At 47.0% G+C, this 13,554-nt stretch overlaps 1 protein-coding gene across 1 annotated transcript; it reads right to left on the reverse strand.

The window, feature by feature from the left end:
* Positions 1 to 2,202: 2,202 nt before the first annotated feature.
* Positions 2,203 to 12,920, reverse strand: LOC123133567 (tyrosine N-monooxygenase-like). The gene is made up of 3 exons (XM_044553032.1): positions 11,946 to 12,920; positions 11,409 to 11,525; positions 2,203 to 2,736 (listed from the first exon to the last, which is right to left on the reverse strand). Exons 1-3 carry the CDS (start codon positions 12,918 to 12,920, stop codon positions 2,203 to 2,205), a joined length of 1,626 nt encoding a protein of 541 aa, XP_044408967.1.
* Between the last annotated feature and the right edge of the window lie 634 nt (positions 12,921 to 13,554).

Raw genomic sequence — 13,554 nt, forward strand, 5'->3', positions numbered from 1 at the left:
CTCGGCGATTTGGAGGATTAGGCCTCTGACTCTGGCTCGGAGGGGTGCGCCCCCCCGTTGGGTGTGCCGGTGGTGGTTCCGGGGCCTGTGGCTGGTCGTTCCCGGAAGTTTGCTCCGGGCGGTCGGGGCAGACCGGTGGCGCTGCCGTCGGGGTCTCCTGGCTGGTCGCGTGTTGGGCGCCGCCGTCGCGTGGTGGGTGTGGATCCGGCTTCCTCGCAGGTGTGTGTTCCCCTTCGCCCCCCTCCCCCGGCCTGCTGTGGCTCCTGATCTGGGTGGGTTGGCTTCTCCAATCGTTTCTCCTCCCTGCTCTCCTGCTCCCCGGCCGGGGCCGGCGGCGACGGCGGCGGGGGCGCCGGTGCGCCTGGTGGCAGTTGGTGGCCTAACCCTAGATCCGGGTGGCTCGGAGGGCTCGGGGGGCCTTGCTGGGCCTGTGGGCCTGGTGGCCTCTGCTGGGGTTCGGCCCGGTCCGCCCGCTCCACCGGCCCTGTCGTCTTTTATTTCTTTCCCTCCCCTTCTGTCCGTGGGCCCGGGGCAAGTGGTAGTGGCCACTGCGCCTCGGCCTCCCCCCCTTTGGCCCGGGCTTCGGTTGCAGCCTGTTCGGCCCAATCTGGCTCGGCCTGCTGCGGCTATATATGGGTGCGCCGCGATGCCCTTCCCCCCTTCCTAGGGTTTCCGGCCTCCGCCGCTGATATTCGCAGGGCGCGTCGTCCCATTCGCCACTTCTCCAGATCCGCTTCTTCCCCACCCCCCGTCCTCCTCTCCTTTGCCGACGCGCTCGCCATGGACAAGTCGAGGACCTCCTCCTCCGAGGCCTTGTCGGGGAGCAAGAGGGCTAGTGAGTCCTCGCCGGGCTCTGGTGCTGATTTGGCCTTTGAGGCCGAGCACCGCTCTAAGCTGGTGGCTGATCGGGCGGCGCACGGGCCTGTGCTTGCGGGGGAGGAATGGGAGGCGGGGTCGGACCGCTCCGTGGCCAGATCTGGGACGGCGTTCCCTAGATCTGGTGCTGGGTCGGGGTTTGGGCCGGATCCGTGGGAGGCTGTCGCGGCTTCGATGGCTGGTGGCTCATCTTCTTCGGCAAGTCTCTTTACTCGTTCTGTAATGCTTCACCCCGCAACTAACTCATTAGTCACATTGCTTGCAAGGCTTATAGTGATGAGCATTACTGAGAGGGCCCAGAGATACCTCTCCGATACACGGAGTGACAAATCCTATTCTCAATCTATGCCAACCCAACAAACACCTTCGGAGACACCTGTAGAGCATCTTCATAATCACTTAGTTATATTGTGACGTTTGATAGCACACAAGGTGTTCCTCCGGTATTTGGGAGTTGCATAATCTCATAGTCAGAGGAACATGTATAAATCATAAAGAAAACAATAGGAATAAAACTTAGATCATTATGCTAATCTAACGGATGGGTCTTGTCCATCACATCATTCTCTAATGATGTAATCCTGTTCATCAAATGACAACACATGTCTATGGTCAGGAAACATAACCATCTTTGATTAACGAGCTAGTCAAGTAGAGGCATACTAGGGACACTTTGTTTTGTCTATGTATTCACACATAGTACTAAGTTTTTGGTTAATACAATTCTAGCATGAATAATAAATATTTATTATGATATAACGAAATGTAAATAATAATTTTATTATTGTCTTTAGGACATATTTCATTCACTTTAGTCTCGGTTGATGAACCGGGACTAAAGGCCCTTATGAACCAGGACTAATGCCCAATTCCGCACTAGTGCAAAATAAAGAGACAATTATAGGTTGCTATGCTGCCCCGCCATGGACTTGGGCCGGAAAAAAGAGCTCAAACGGAGTTGCCCAACGTATATGCGCCGATCCACTTTTATCCTTCGTTGGTGATAAAAAGAGCATCCTCTTGTATACATTTCATCTCTATTTGTCCAAAATCAACAGTAGATGGGTGGTTGTTTGGCTAGCATGTACTGTTCCAATGCTTTGGACCAGCCTAGGACGATCCAGCGATGCATGAAAGAAACCATCTCGCTCGTACATGAAACGGACAAAACCAAAATAACTAGCATACGTGAAAATCAATCAAAGTGGAACGAAACAAAGCAGGACAAAAATAAGAATATCGCCTTCCTTTATTAGTAAGTATAGATTGAGCAAGAAAATAGCTGACATACTCGCCATATCGGTGATTCATAGCTCGTTATTTTGCTCAACGATGCATAATGAGAGGGTAGAGGTGCACTGCAAGACATGGCTCAACATGTAGCACTAGCGGTTTCTCTTTGAAGAGGTCGTGCTTCGATTCGCTGAGATTGATGGCCGACACCCCAGCCGGTTTGGTCCAGGTGAAGCCATGCAAGAGCCTGCCGAAGAGCATGACACTCATGGTTGTTCCTAGTGATGCCGCGATGCATCCCCGCCGTCCGGTGCTGAAGGAGATGAACCGCAATTCGCTCTCGGTAAGCACCACATTGATGGTGTCTCCCATATGGCGCTCTGGCTTGAAGTGGAGCGGTTCATCCCAGACGGCGGGGTTCCGGCCCAGGGCCAGCCGGCCGAGGATGACGTGGCTACCCTTGGGCACACGGTAGCCCGCAACAATGGTGTCGGCAATCGCGACGTGCGGCAGGTTGAAGGGAGCGATTGGGTGGAGGCGAAATGCCTCACGTATGCACGCCTTGAGATAGTTGAGATGCATGATGTCCGACTCTTGCACCAGTCGCTCGCGACCGACCACCCGGTCCTGTTGGGGAACGTAGCAGAAATTCAAAATTTTCCTACGTGTCACCAAGATCTATCTATGGAGAAACCAGCAACGAGGGGAAGGAGAGTGCATCTACATACCCTTGTAGATCGCTAAGCGGAAGCGTTCAAGTGAACGGGGTTGATGGAGTCGTACTCGTCGTGATTCAAATCACCGATGATCAAGTGCCGAACGTACGGCACTTCCGCGTTCAACACACGTACAACCCGGTGACGTCTCCCACGCCTTGATCCAGCAAGGAGAGAGGGAGAGGTTGAGGAAGACTCCATCCAACAGCAGCACAACGGTGTGGTGGTGGTGGAGGAGCGTGGCAATCCCGCAGGGCTTCGCCAAGCACCATGGGAGAGGAGGAGTGGGGAGAGACAGGGCTGCACCAAGAGGGAGAGAACTCATGTGTATGGCAGCCCCAAACCTCAACTATATATAGGGGGAAGGGGGGGCTGCGCCCCCTTTAGGGTTTCCCACCCCCAAGGGGTGCGGCCAGCCCTAGATGGCAAAGGGGGTGGCGGCCAAGAGGGGAGAGGAGAGGGAGGCGCACCAATATGGGCCTTAAGGCCCATCTGGACTAGGGTTTGCCCCCTCCCACTCTCCCTTGCGCCTTGGCCCCCTTGTGGGGGGCGCACCAGCCCTCCTAGGGGCTGGTCCCCTCCCACACTTGGCCCACGCAACCTTCTGGGGCAGGTGGCCCCACTTGGTGGACCCCCGGGACCCTCCCGGTGGTCCCGGTACAATACCGATATCGCCCGAAACTTTTCCGGTGACCAAAACAGGACTTCCCATATATAAATCTTTACCTCCAGACCATTCCGGAACTCCTCGTGACGTTCGGGATCTCATCCGGGACTCCGAACAACATTCGGTAACCACATACAAGCTTCCTTTATAACCCTAGCGTCACCGAACCTTAAGTGTGTAGACCCTACGGGTTCGGGAGACATGTAGACATGACCGAGACGTTCTCCGGTCAATGACCAACAGCGGGATCTGGATACCCATGATGGCTCCCACATGTTCCACGATGATCTCATCGGATGAACCACGGTGTCAAGGACTTAATCAATCCCGTATTCAATTCCCTTTGTCTATCGGTATGTTACTTGCCCGAGACTCGATCGTCGGCATCCAATACCTTGTTCAATCTCGTTACCGGCAAGTCACTTTACTCGTTCCGTAACACATCATCCCGTGATCAACTCCTTGGTCACATTGCGCATATGATGATGTCCTACTGAGTGGGCCCAGAGATACCTCTCCGTTTACACGGAGTGACAAATCCCAGTCTCGATCCGCATAAAACAATGGATACTTTCGGAGATACCTGTAGTGCACCTTTATAGTCACCCAGTTACGTTGTGACGTTTGATACACCCAAAGCACTCCTACGGTATCCAGGAGTTACACGCTCTCATGGTCAAAGGAAGAGATACTTGACATTTGGCAAAGCTCTAGCAAACGAACTACACGATCTTTGTGCTAGGCTTAGGATTGGGTCTTGTCCATCACATCATTCTCCTAATGATGTGATCCCGTTATCAACGACATCCAATGTCCATAGCCAGGAAACCATGACTATCTGTTGATCACAACGAGCTAGTCAACTAGAGGCTCACTAGGGACATGGTGTTGTCTATGTATTCACACGTGTATTACGATTTCCGGATAATACAGTTATAGCATGAATAAAAGACTATTATCATGAACAAAGAAATATAATAATAATCAATTTATTATTGCCTCTTGGGCATATTTCCAACAGTCTCCCAGTTGCACTAGAGTCAATAATCCAGTTCACATCGCCATGTGATTAACACTCACAGGTCACATCGCCATGTGACTAATACCCAAGAGTTTACTAGAGTCAGTAGTCTAGTTCACATCACTATGTGATTAACACTCAATGAGTTTTATGTTTGATCATGTTGCTTGTGAGAGAGGTTTTAGTCAACGGGTCTGAACCTTTCAGATCCGTGTGTGCTTTACAAATCTCTATGTCATCTCCTAGATGCAGCTACCACGCTCTATTTGGAGCTATTCCAAATAACTGTTCTACTTGGAGCTATTCTAAATTATTGCTCCATTATATGTATCCGGTCTCTCTACTCAGAGCTATCGGATAGGTGTCAAGCTTGCATCGACATAACCCTTTACGACGAACTCTTTTACCACCTCCATAATCGAGAAAATTCCTTAGTCCACTAGTTACTAAGAATAACTTTGACCGCTGTCCTGTGAGCCATTCTTGGATCACTCTTGTACCCCTTGACTAACTCATGGCAAGGCACACTTCAGGTGCGGTACACAGCATAGCATACTGAAGAGCCTACGTCTTAAGCATAGGGGACGACCTTCGTCCTTTCTCTCTATTCTGCCGTGGTCGAGCTTTAAGTCTTAACTTCGTACCTTACAACTCAGGCAAGAACTCCTTCTTTGACTGGTCCATCTTGAACACCTTCAAGATCATGTCAAGGTATGTGCTCATTTGAAAGTATTATTAGGCATTTTGATCTATCCTTATAGATCTCGATGCTCAATGTTCAAGTAGCTTAATCCAGGTTTTCTATTGAAAAACACCTTTCAAATAACCCTATATGCTTTCTAGAAATTCTACATCATTTCTGATCAACATATACTCATCAGAAATTCTATAGTGCTCCCACTCACTTCTTTGGAAATACAAGTTTCTCATATACTCATCAGAAAATCTTTGACCATCATCAAAGCATACATTCCAACTCCGAGATGCTCACTCCAGTCCTTAAAAGGATTGCTGGAGCTTTGCATACTTATTAGCATCTTTTGGGATTGACAAAACCTTCCGGTTGTATCACATACAACCTTTCCTCAATAAAATCATCGAGGAAACAATGTTTTGACATCCTATCTGCAGGATTTCATAAATAATGCAGTAATCGCTAATATAATTCCAACAGACTCTTAGCATCGCTACGAGTGAGAAAATCTCATCGTAGTCAACTCCTTGAACTTGTCGGAAAACATCTTAACGACAAGTCGAGCTTTCTTAATGGTGACATTTACCATCATTGTTCGTCTTCCTTTTGAAATCCATCTGTACTCATTAGCCTTACGACCATCGAGCCATTTTGCCAAAGTCTACACTTTGTTTTCATACATGGATCCTCTCTCGGATTTTATGGCCTCAAGCCATTTATCGGAATCCGGGCCCACCATCGCTTCTCCATAGCTCGTAGGTTCATTGTTGTCTAGCAACATGACTTCCAAGACAGGATTACCGTACCACTCTGAAGTAGTACGTATCCTTGTCACCCTACGAGGTACGGCAGTGATTTGATCTGAAACTTCATGATCAATATCATAAGCTTCCACTTCAATTGGTGTATGTGCCACGGGAACAACTTCCTGTGCCCTGCTACACACTGGTTGAAGTGATGGTTCAATAACCTCATCAAGTCTCCACCATCCTCCCACTCAACTCTTTCGAGAGAAACCTTTCCTCGAGAAAGGACCCGATTCTAGAAACAATTCATATTGCTTTCGGATCTGAATTAGGAGGTATACCCAACTGTTTTGGGTGTCCTATGAAGATGTATTTTATCCGCTTTGGGTTCGAGCTTATCAATCCTGAAACTTTTTCACATAAGCGTCACAGCCCCAAACCTTTAAGAAACGACAACTTAGGTTTCTCCAAATGGTGTCGTCTCAACGGAATTATGTGGTGCCCTATTTAAAGTGAATGTGGTTGTCTCTAATGCCTAACCCATGAACGATAGTGGTAATTCGATAAGAGACATCATGGTACGCACCATATCCAATAGGGTGCAACTATGATGTTCGGACACACCATCACACTATGGTGTTCCAGGCAGTATTAATTGCGAAACAATTTCCACAATGTCTTAATTGTGTGCCAAAACTCCTAACTCAGATATTCATCTCTATGATCATATCATAGACATTTAATCCTCTTGTCACAATGATCTTCTACTTTACTCTGAAATTACTTGAACCATTCAATAACTCAGACTTGTGTTTCATCAAGTAAATATTCTCAACATCTACTCAAATCATCTGTGAAGTAAGAACATAACGATATTCACTGCATGCCTCAGCACTCATTGGACTGCACACATCAAAATGTGTTGCTTCCAACAAGTTGCTATCTTGTTCCATTTTACTGAAAACGAGGCTTTTCAGTCATCTTGCCCATGTGGTATGATTTGCATATCTCAAGTGATTCAAAATCAAGTGAGTCCAAACGGTCCATTTGCATGGAGTTTCTTCATGCATATACACCAACAGACATGGTTCGCATGTCTCAAACTTTTCAAAAATGAGTGAGTCCAAAGATCCATCAACATGGAGCTTCTTCATGCGTTTTAAACCAATATGACTTACATGGCAGTGCCACCAGTAAGTGGTACTATCATTACTATCTTTTGGCATGAAAATGTGTATCACTACGATCGAGATTCAATAAACCATTTTAGGTGCAAGACCACTGAAGGTATTATTCACATAAATAGAGTAACTATTATTCTCCTTAAATGAATAACCGTATTGCGATAGACATAATCCAATCATGTCTATGCTCAACGCAAACACACAATGAACGTTATTCAGGTTTAATACTAATCTTGATGGTAGAGGGAGCGTACGATGTTTGATCACATCAGACTTGGAAACACTTCCAACACATATCGTCAGCTCTCCTTTAGCTAGTCTCCGTTTATTCCGTAGCTTTTATTTCGAGTTACTAACACTTAGCAACCGAACCGGTATCTAATACCCTGGTGCTACTAGGAGTACTAGTAAAGTACACATTAACATAATGTATATCCAATATACTTCTATCGACTTTGCCAGCCTTCTCATCTACCAAGTATCTAGGGTAATTCTGCTCCAGTGGCTGTTCCCCTTATTACAGAAGCACTTAGTCTCGGGTTTTGGGTTCAACCTTGGGTCTCTTCACTAGAGTAGCAGCTGAATTGCCGTTTCATGAAGTATCCCTTTGTTCCCTTGCCCTTCTTGAAACTAGTGGTTTCACCAACCATCAACAATTGATGCTCTTTCTTGATTTCTACTTTCGCGGTGTCAAACATCGCGAATACCTCAAGGATCATCATATCTATCCCTGATATGTTATAGTTCATCACGAAGCTCTAGCAGCTTGGTGGCAATGACTTTGGAGAAACATCACTATCTCATTTGGAAGATCAACTCCCACTCGATTCAAGTGATTGTTGCACTCAGACAATCTGAGCAGAAGCTCAACGATTGAGATTTTCTCCCTTAGTTTGTAGGCTAAGAAAATTGTCGGAGGTCTTATACCTCTTGACGTGGGCACGAGCCTGAAATCCCAATTTCAGCCCTCGAAGCATCTCATATGTTTCGCGATGTTTCGAAAACGTCTTTCGTGCCTCAACTCTAAACCGTTTAACTGAACTATCACGTAGTTATCAAGACGTGTATGTCCGATGTTCACAACATCCACAAACGACGTTTGGGGTTCAGCATACTGAGCGGTGCATTAAGGACATAAGCTTTCTACTGATCGCATAATCGCTACTATTAACTTTCAACTATAATTTTCTCTAGGAACATATCTAAACAGTAGAACTATAGCGCGAGCTACGACATAATTTGCAAAAGGTCTTTTGACTATGTTCAGGATAATTAAGTTCATCTTATGAACTCCCACTCAGATAGACATCCCTCTGGTCATCTAAGTGATCACATGATCCGAGTCAACTAGGCCGTGTCCGATCATCACGTGAGACGGACTAGTCATCATCGGTGAACATCTTCATGTTGATCGTATCTTCTATACGACTCATGCTCGACCTTTCGGTCTCCGTGTTCCGAGGCCATGTCTGCACATGCTAGGATCATCAAGTTAACCCTAAGTGTTTCCGCTGTGTAAAACTGTCTTACACCCGTTGTATGTGAACGTAAGAATCCATCACACCCGATCATCACGTGGTGCTTAGAAGCGACAAACTGTAGCAACGGTGCACAACTAGGGGAGAACACTTCTTGAAATTTTGTAAGGGATCATCTTATTTACTACCGTCGTCCTAAGTAAACAAGATGCATAATCATAATAAACATCACATGCAATTATATAGTTGTGACATGATATGGCCAATATCATATAGCTCCATTGATCTCCATCTTCGGGGCTCCATGATCATCTTGTCACCGGCTTGACACCATGATCTCCATCATCATGATCTCCATCATCGTGTCTTCATGAAGTTGTCACGCCAATGACTACTTCTACTTCTATGGCTAACGCGTTTAGCAATAAAGTAAAGTAAGTTACATGGCGTTCTTCAATGACACGCAGGTCATACAATAAATTAAAGACAACTCCTATGGCTCCTGCCGGTTGTCATACTCATCGACATGGAAGTCGTGAATCCTATTACAAGAACATGATCAATCTCATACATCACATATCATTCATCACATTCTTCTTGGCCATATCACATCACATAGCATACCCTGCAAAAACAAGTTAGACGTCCTCTAATTGTTGTTTGCATGTTTTACGTGGCTGCTATGGGTTTCTAGCAAGAACGTTTCTTACCTACGCAATACCACAACGTGATATGCCAATTGCTATTTACCCTTCATAAGGACCCTTTTCATCGAATCCGTTCCGACTAAAGTGGGAGAGACTGGCACCCGCTAGCCACCTTATGCACCAAGTGCATGTCAATCGATGGAACCTGTCTCACGTAAGAGTACGTGTAAGGTCGGTCCGGGCCGCTTCATCCCACAATACCGTCGAAACAAGATTGGACTAGTAACGGTAAGCATATTGAACAAAATCAACGCCCACAACTACTTTGTGTTCTACTCGTGCAAAGAATCTACGCAATAGACCTAGCTCATGATGCCACTGTTGGGGAACGTAGCAGAAATTCAAAATTTTCCTACGTGTCACCAAGATCTATCTATGGAGAAACCAGCAACGAGGGGAAGGAGAGTGCATCTACATACCCTTGTAGATCGCTAAGCGGAAGCGTTCAAGTGAACGGGGTTGATGGAGTCGTACTCGTCGTGATTCAAATCACCGATGATCAAGTGTCGAACGTACGGCACCTCCGCGTTCAACACACGTACAGCCCGGTGACGTTTCCCACGCCTTGATCCAGCAAGGAGAGAGGGAGAGGTTGAGGAAGACTCCATCCAACAGCAGCACAACGGCGTGGTGGTGGTGGAGGAGCGTGGCAATCCCGCAGGGCTTCGCCAAGCACCATGGGAGAGGAGGAGTGGGGAGAGACAGGGCTGCACCAAGAGGGAGAGAACTCATGTGTATGGCAGCCCCAAACCTCAACTATATATAGGGGGAAGGAGGGGCTGCGCCCCCTTTAGGGTTTCCCACCCCCAAGGGGTGCGGCCAGCCCTAGATGGCAAAGGGGGTGGCGGCCAAGAGGGGAGAGGAGAGGGAGGCGCACCAATATGGGCCTTAAGGCCCATCTGGACTAGGGTTTGCCCCCTCCCACTCTCCCTTGTGCCTTGGCCCCCTTGTGGGGGGCGCACCAGCCCTCCTAGGGGCTGGTCCCCTCCCACACTTGGCCCACGCAATCTTCTGGGGCAGGTGGCCCCACTTGGTGGACCCCCGGGACCCTCCCGGTGGTTCCGGTACAATACCGATATCGCCCGAAACTTTTCCGGTGACCAAAACAGGACTTCCCATATATAAATCTTTACCTCCGGACCATTCCGGAACTCCTCGTGACGTCCGGGATCTCATCCGGGACTTCGAACAACATTCGGTAACCACATACAAGCTTCCTTTATAACCCTAGCGTCACCGAACCTTAAGTGTGTAGACCCTATGGGTTCGGGAGACATGTAGACATGACCGAGACGTTCTCCGGTCAATAACCAACAGCGGGATCTGGATATCCATGATGGCTCCCACATGTTCCACGATGATCTCATCGGATGAACCACGATGTCAAGGACTTAATCAATCCCGTATTCAATTCCCTTTGTCTATCGGTATGTTACTTGCCCGAGACTCGATCGTCGGCATCCAATACCTTGTTCAATCTCGTTACCGGCAAGTCACTTTACTCGTTCCGTAACACATCATCCCGTGATCAACTCCTTGGTCACATTGCGCATATGATGATGTCCTACCGAGTGGGCCCAGAGATACCTCTCCGTTTACACGGAGTGACAAATCCCAGTCTCGATCCGCATAAAACAATAGATACTTTCGAAGATACTTGTAGTGCACCTTTATAGTCACCCAGTTACGTTGTGATGTTTGATACACCCAAAGCACTCCTACGGTATCTAGGAGTTACACGCTCTCATGGTCAAAGGAAGAGATACTTGACATTTGGCAAAGCTCTAGCAGACGAACTACACGATCTTTGTGCTAGGCTTAGGATTGGGTCTTGTCCATCACATCATTCTCCTAATGATGTGATCCCGTTATCAACGACATCCAATGTCCATAGCCAGAAAACCATGACTATCTGTTGATCACAACGAGCTAGTCAACTAGAGGCTCACTAGGGACATGGTGTTGTCTATGTATTCACACGTGTATTATGATTTCCGGATAATACAGTTATAGCATGAATAAAAGACTATTATCATGAACAAAGAAATATAATAATAATCAATTTATTATTGCCTCTAGGGCATACTTCCAACAGGTCCATCTCCTCCACCGCCTTGGCCAGCAATTCTGGGTTGTTCACCATCTCCGCCAGCGCCCACTCCACTGCGTTTGACGGGTTATCTATGGCCGCTAATATTATGCCCTGCATGCATTCCATGGAGATATATGTAAGTTAATATTGTATCTTTGCATAAAGATAGATTACATTGAATAATTGGAATTTTAAATACAATTTAAGTTAAAATAACACCAAAATGGTAGAAAAATACATTAATGCTATGTTTAAACTATTAATTCACAATTTCTTATTCTATTGTTTCCCTTTTCTAACACCTGCGAAATACATTATAAGATCTACTCCCTAAAGTTTTTGACACTAACTAGTGTCAAAAACGTTCTTATATTATGAGACGGAGGGAGTAGTATTTAAGAGTGTGAGCTATTATCTTTTCTCATGGATGACGTATTAGTACCTTGTAGGACTATGAGGCAATTGGTCACTAAATTCAATCTAGGCCCTTGAACCATCTTAAAATTTCTCATTAATTAATATTTTCCTTACCTTGGACTGTGCTTTGACCTCATCGATGCTGAGCAACGGCTTGCCATCACCGTCGGTGAGCGTGATGAGAACGTCAAGGAAGTCCTGGACCCCGTCCTGCCTCTCGCCGCTGTTCCACTGCCTCCAACGCTCTTCGATGACCACGTTGTGCAGTCTATCCACTTTTGTGTTGGCCTCCTTAATAATTTTCTCGTGGCCGTCGAGGTCCAGGCCAAGTAGACACGGGAGGTAGTCGCTGACGCAGAATGCGAAGGTGAACCCTAGGAGGGCGAAGGAAGCGTCCATGTGCTCCATCTCCATCGGCCCCGGCCCGCCGTCCGGCTGAGGCTCCCCAAAGTACCGTTGGCCGAAGACAAGCCGGCGGATGACGTTGCCGCAGTAATGCCGCGCGACATGCCTGACATCGACGTTGGCGCCTAGTCCCGACGTTGAAGATGACCCCCCGGCGGTGAGGTTGTAGATGTAGCGCATCAAGTTGTCAGCTTCGTCAGCGCGCTTGTCGTGGAGCCACTTGTGGCGGGAGGGGCAAATTATCTCAGAAGTGAGCACCTTGCGCATCTTCATCCACTGGTCGCCGAATGGCGAGAGCACGGCGTCCTTGTACCCGGAGCTGATGGTGCCGGAGGCGAAGGTGAGTGGACGGGACGAGAAGTTTTTGTCCTGCTTCTTGAGCACCTCCCTTGCGATCTTGGGACATGTGATCGGGACGACGTGGACGCTGCCAAGGCGGAAGCAAGCGATGTCGGTGCCCATATCCTTCATCACGCGATGGATCCAACGAAACGCCGGCTTGTTGAGCACTAGCTCGGGCAGGCTACCCACCACTGGCCACGGCCATGGCCCCGGCGGAAGTGGAAGCGGCACCGTCGCCGATGAGCACGTGCCACTGCGGACCTTGCTCTTGGCCATGACAAGGTACATAAGCGTTATTACAATGAGCAGCTGGGACACAACAAAGCAGCAGCACGCCAACATTGTGGAGACTGCTGCTTGCTGAGTGCACATAGGCTTGCGATGTAGCTTACCTTGTTATCGTTGCGTAGGGAAGCCAACTTTGCTCCCTGTGCTGCTTTGCCCATGAGGGCGAGACCCATCTTTATATGTTACCTCCGTCCCAAAAAAATTGGCTTAGATTTATTAGATACTAAGGTATCTATGTATCTAGCTAACACTAAAACATGTTTAGATATAGTATATTCCTCATGTGTGGATCATTTACCACATGTATCATATGGTATTTCAAATGTATTTATCCTGATACTACTAACAATAATTGTCTATCCAAACATAATCAAAACAGAATAAAAAACTTCTATTTATAGATTGTCTTATATTTATCTAGATACGCAGGCTAATACTAAACATAATAATTATCTATCCAAAAGTAATCAAAACAGAATAAAAAATTTCTATTTATAGATTGTCTACAAACGACATACGGATGGATGTATATAGACATATTTTAGAGTGTAGATTCACTCATTTTGCTTCGTATGTAATCTATAGTGGAATTTCTAGAAGAGTTATATTTAGGAACGGAGGGAATAGTACTAATAATAATTTTCTATCCAAACGTAATCAAAATAGAATAAAACATCTCCTATTTGTA

This window comes from Triticum aestivum, chromosome 6B (genome assembly GCF_018294505.1).
Source record: "Triticum aestivum cultivar Chinese Spring chromosome 6B, IWGSC CS RefSeq v2.1, whole genome shotgun sequence".
Classification (NCBI taxonomy): domain Eukaryota; kingdom Viridiplantae; phylum Streptophyta; class Magnoliopsida; order Poales; family Poaceae; genus Triticum; species Triticum aestivum.